The following is a 4,736-nucleotide window of genomic DNA, read 5'->3' as shown; positions in this document are numbered from 1 at the left end:
TTTATTATATGTGTATTTTCTAATTTCTATTTTATATATATTTATATTTTAAGTTATATATATATATATATATATATATATATATATATATATTGTTCATATATTTAACAAAAGCATTGTACATTCCAGCGAATCAACTTTAGGATATGTCAACAGAATTTTTTTCCTTTTTACAGCATTATTATACATCGCATTACACCAACTGGACAGATGAAATATGATTATTTCGTTTGTTCCTCACGGTTGATTTATTTCAGGTTGAGCAAAGGATATGACGACCATGATGCGTTCAAATTTCGCTATTTGCTTAGGTTCTAACTAACAATGATTTCACGATAATGTGATAGCTCATCCTACAAGAGCAAAAGAATAAAATTCTCAATGAACAATATAACAAAACAATTATAGATATTTTCACTGATAAACGTAAACTCTTGATTATATAATCCATATATGGCCCAACAGATTGGGGCCTTAGGCTCGTCCCAATTTTTTGTTAGAGATAAGCGACATTGGCGTATATTTTATTAAGCGTATGTTCGAATCGCACCATAGCGCGTCTTTGGAAATCTCTGGAAATCGCGCTCTCGACGTGACAGAGCTTCATCGATACTCGCGGGGTCGTCGACGAGGCTCGCACGAGGAGGCCGATCTCAGCCGCTGCTAGGGACACAAATTCGACTGATCCATCCAGGGATTCAAGGCTCGCAGAGTGAATCGCACGATCGTGTCTACTTCGGCCATTGCGCCCATGCCCACGTCACCACACATCAACGTCTTGGATACGCAGTGCACTTCTTTATAACCCCAGGATTTGAGCAGCGATACCTGAAAAAAAAAATAAAATGACTGTTTTTATTTAAAAAAGAAAAAGAAAATCACACATAAAGAAGACAGAATAAATTTAATTATGTTTATCATTAATTGCTGTTTTTTACATCTGTTTACTAAAACTTTTTAAATACTTTCATTGTTTTAACAAAATTTTTGGTTTTCAAGAAATTTCATACAAATCTTAAATTAAATTTAATTCAATTTAAATAAATAGTATACATATGCGAATATTCCTTTTACATCAAAAATTAATATAAAAAGGATCATGTATTTTATCTATTTAGCTGTTTTAAAGAATATTCATGACACTGTCTTTTCTTAGCTTGATTATTAATATGCTATTCTGTCCATCTTACTTGAGGCATTGTAACTGGATGCTCCCACATCCTGGTATTCATTGCTGGGCAGAAGAGGAGTGGCTTTGAAGGATCCCATGCGCGTGCCACGCAGGTAACAATATTGTCGCATATGCCACTGGCAATCTTGCCCAGGGTGTTAGCATCCAACGGCGCTATCACGAATACATCCGCCCATTTCACGAGATCTATGTGCAGCACCGGATCACCACGATCCTGCCAGGCAGCCCACTCCACTGTATCAGATAAGACCTGGATATCGGGTGGCAGCTGAGCATCCTTCAGGAAGTGTTTGGCTCTCTCCGTCACAACTACTCTCACTTCCAGATTATTCTGTCGCAGCATTTCCACCAGCTGGGGCAGCTTGATCGTAGCCACACTCCCAGTGCAACCTACCAATATTCTTTTCCTGGAGCAGCTCGCCATTTTTTTTACCTTTGTGTTACCCTCTATTCTATATCAATCTGCACGAAGAATCTGATAGACTCTCAGTTTTCAACGTAATAAATATTGGAATTCTCTATTTATTTAAGGGATATTTATTCTCTTAGGCCACTTGGGTTGCAACACAATCCAACCGCATAACAAACTACAAGAATGCCTTTACGTTAAAGCTCAAGAAGACCGATCCAATGAGTATCGGGTGATGTAACCGAATTTTTCTTTCTTATGAAAATAAAAGGTAGATACACGGATTTTTAATATTGTTCAATTCTCTCTCTCTCTTGGTCTTTTTTTTAAATCTATTGTCTTTATTGTTACTTTTTCTCAAATCTAACAGGAAGTCCTTGTTACACCTGGCTGGCAGTGCGTATAATCGCTTGAACACACTGAATCACTGAATTATCGTAATGGCATCTTATTTACATCGACAGTTCCAAGAGCACCGATTAGACAAAGTGTACCAGGCACTCTCGAAGAGACTCAAGACGTCAACAATGACAACGACGACGACAAGGATATGACCCCTCCTTTCTTAGGGTATCTGCTGTCTCGTGAACGATATCGACGTTACGTTTCCTTGACACCCTTGATCTCATCGGTGAAGCCGAGCTTGGACCAATCCTCGCGCGTCATCAGATCGTGGTCCATGCGGCAGCCGAGGTACTCCTTGGCGATGTCGCGACACATCGCGTTCTGATGGCGATTTTCGGACAGGCAGCGCATGTACCTGATCATGATGCTCTTGCAATGGCCCTCATGGTCCAGTGGGAAGCTGCCGCGCTCCGGTGGCGTTGGCGTGAACTGCCTCTGCGAGAATGTGTACGAGGACATACTACGCTACTTCACGGACGCGTTGAAATCATACGAGAATGCGCGAATACCTCGTACGACGAACACTTGGAACGAGTAAAGTTTCTTCAGCCTCCACGACGGTTCGCCATCTTGGCTGACCGTGATCCAGATCCACAACGATCCACACTTCTCCGTCACTCCCCCCACGCCACTCCACGCCAAACCAGATTCATCGACGAACGCCCCTGTCCGCCCTGTCGTCCTTAGAGAACGAAAGGATTTTCAGCGCCGCCTATCTCTTCTGGCCATTGAGGTGGCGAACTAAACGCGACACACGTGACTAGAATATAGAATTTGCGGTAACTTTGAATCTTCTATCTATTTTTGTAGTAACATAATTTACCTTTTGCAAAAAGAGATAGTAACGTGTTATTTTTATAAATTTACGTTGCCAACTTTATTAGTGACTATAATTATGGTGGAATCAGATTCTGATTTTAGATGTAACATTATTTTGCATAAAATTTGCTAGATCGTCGAGTTTTGTTATATTTCTAATTTTTTTATCAGCTAATATGTTAAACTACTTTTTATAAATTAGATATAGATTCTTCAAATCTATTGGTATCTATATCTATTTCATTGTCTTGTATTGTTATATGTATCACGTAAGTTCTAAAAATTTCCTAAATTAAAAAATTTTTAACTTTTTAAAAAAGAATTATTATTATCCATTTTACAACAATTTACATTTTCTGTACTGGGATATGTTAAAAATCATCCAAATTAAGTGACTTTTCTCGCATTAAGAAATAGTAACGATATAATGTTAATTAGATACAAATCTGAAACATATTATTTATTTTTTATTTGTGACAATCCACAAAAACACTATTTTTTTTACATACATCTTTTTAGGCAAAAATCTGCCCTTTTTGGGAGGATATTAAAAAAGATTTTTGTCTAAAAGTATGTAAGTAAAAGAAATAATTTTTTGTAGATTTTGACTTCTTGAATATGATAAAAGAAGAATATGATAAGATATGATATCTAGAATATGATAAAGATATCAGTTTCTTTTATCGCCATTTTTTTGATATACGATAATGTTATTATTGGTTAAAGTTTATCGGAATCTTCTCCTCTTTTTTTATCGTACCTAGTGAAGATCTCTCTAGTTCTGATCGAGTCAGTCTGTTCTCTAAACTGCTAATAACACATTTCCGACTTGTCTGTAAATTTACCCGTATTATCATTGAATGAAGTTTAGAAAGAAGGTCAGAAGATAGTTGTCGAACCTTTTTAATACTTTACATATTACGGTGCGTCTCGCTCGTAAGAAAACTCATAATTTGCTTCATAACACAACATGTCTTTCCAAAATTTAAAAGTAGAGCGTATAGAAGACCAATTGATGATTACTTTATCGAAATTGTATCCAATTCACAAGCCCGATGCTTTAGTTAAGATCGGAGAGAAGAAGTGGTCTATGTCAGATAACTACATTGAGAACGGTGACAAAATTTATAATTTTGAAATTCGTCCGGATGATACATGGGTCGTTACTTATCCTCGATCAGGTAAGTTATCTTTGCCTTAATAAGACATCATCATTTTTTATAATATTAAATTTTATTTGTTTTTTAAAAGAAATATTTTATTTTAATTTAGTGCATACTAATTTTAGTTCTTTTTTAAATTTTAACTTCTTAGCAAATAGAGATATAACTACAATATAATATATAGAAATAACATATGTTTTGTCTAAACTATTTTCATATTTAGAGATATTAAAGAAATTTTCTTCAGAGATGCTAAAGATTTTGCGAGTTATTAACATGTCGTGATTCATTGCTCAATGTTTCGTGCTGAATTACTGCACTTCTTGTTCTGATGCAGTGAACAGCAAATTTCACGAAACATGAATGTCAGCAACACTAAAGAAAAAATATCCCAATAAACTGATCAATAACTGATGAAATATCATGAATTAATCAGTTTATTGGAACAATTTTTCTTAAGGAAAATGCGCATATTTATCGAAAAGTAAAGTGTGAATACAATATATATAGATCTTAAACTATACATAGAAGTTACAGAAAATATCATGATTTCAGAATTCATGAAATTAAAATATTTAATATCTTCAAACGTTGACAAAATGTTAATAAAATTCATATTGTGTTGATTAGGTACAACTTTGATGCAGGAACTCGTATGGTTGGTAGCGAACGACATGAACTTTGACGAAGCGCAACGAAGAACTTTATCAGACAGATTTCCCTTTATAGAGTATATTTTATATAAATA

The 4,736-nt window shown here is 35.3% G+C and overlaps 3 protein-coding genes across 3 annotated transcripts in view; 1 reads left to right on the top strand and 2 right to left on the bottom strand.

The window, feature by feature from the left end:
• Positions 1–573: 573 nt before the first annotated feature.
• LOC108746746 (phosphopantothenoylcysteine decarboxylase) lies at positions 574–1,616 on the bottom strand. Its single transcript, XM_018483684.1, has 2 exons — positions 1,191–1,616; positions 574–828 (listed from the first exon to the last, which is right to left on the bottom strand). Exons 1-2 carry the CDS (start codon positions 1,614–1,616, stop codon positions 664–666), a joined length of 591 nt encoding a protein of 196 aa, XP_018339186.1. The 3' UTR covers positions 574–663.
• A 1-nt stretch (position 1,617) lies between these two features.
• On the bottom strand, positions 1,618–2,679 carry LOC108746747 (cytochrome c oxidase assembly protein COX19). The gene has a single exon (XM_018483685.1). It carries the CDS (start codon positions 2,463–2,465, stop codon positions 2,202–2,204), a length of 264 nt encoding a protein of 87 aa, XP_018339187.1. The 5' UTR covers positions 2,466–2,679; the 3' UTR covers positions 1,618–2,201.
• Positions 2,680–3,594: 915 nt separating this feature from the next.
• LOC108746798 (sulfotransferase 4A1-like) overlaps positions 3,595–4,736 on the top strand; it is a 4,568-nt gene continuing 3,426 nt past the window's right edge. Inside the window, exons 1-2 of the mRNA XM_018483762.1 lie at positions 3,595–4,006; positions 4,619–4,718. Of these exons, the coding sequence (XP_018339264.1) occupies positions 3,796–4,006; positions 4,619–4,718 (311 nt within the window). The 5' untranslated portion in view covers positions 3,595–3,795. The remainder of the gene's footprint in view (positions 4,007–4,618; positions 4,719–4,736) is intronic.

Source organism: Trachymyrmex septentrionalis, unplaced genomic scaffold (genome assembly GCF_001594115.1).
Source record: "Trachymyrmex septentrionalis isolate Tsep2-gDNA-1 unplaced genomic scaffold, Tsep1.0 scaffold19, whole genome shotgun sequence".
Lineage (NCBI taxonomy): Eukaryota > Metazoa > Arthropoda > Insecta > Hymenoptera > Formicidae > Trachymyrmex > Trachymyrmex septentrionalis.
This window is presented reverse-complemented; position numbering and strand designations above follow the sequence as displayed.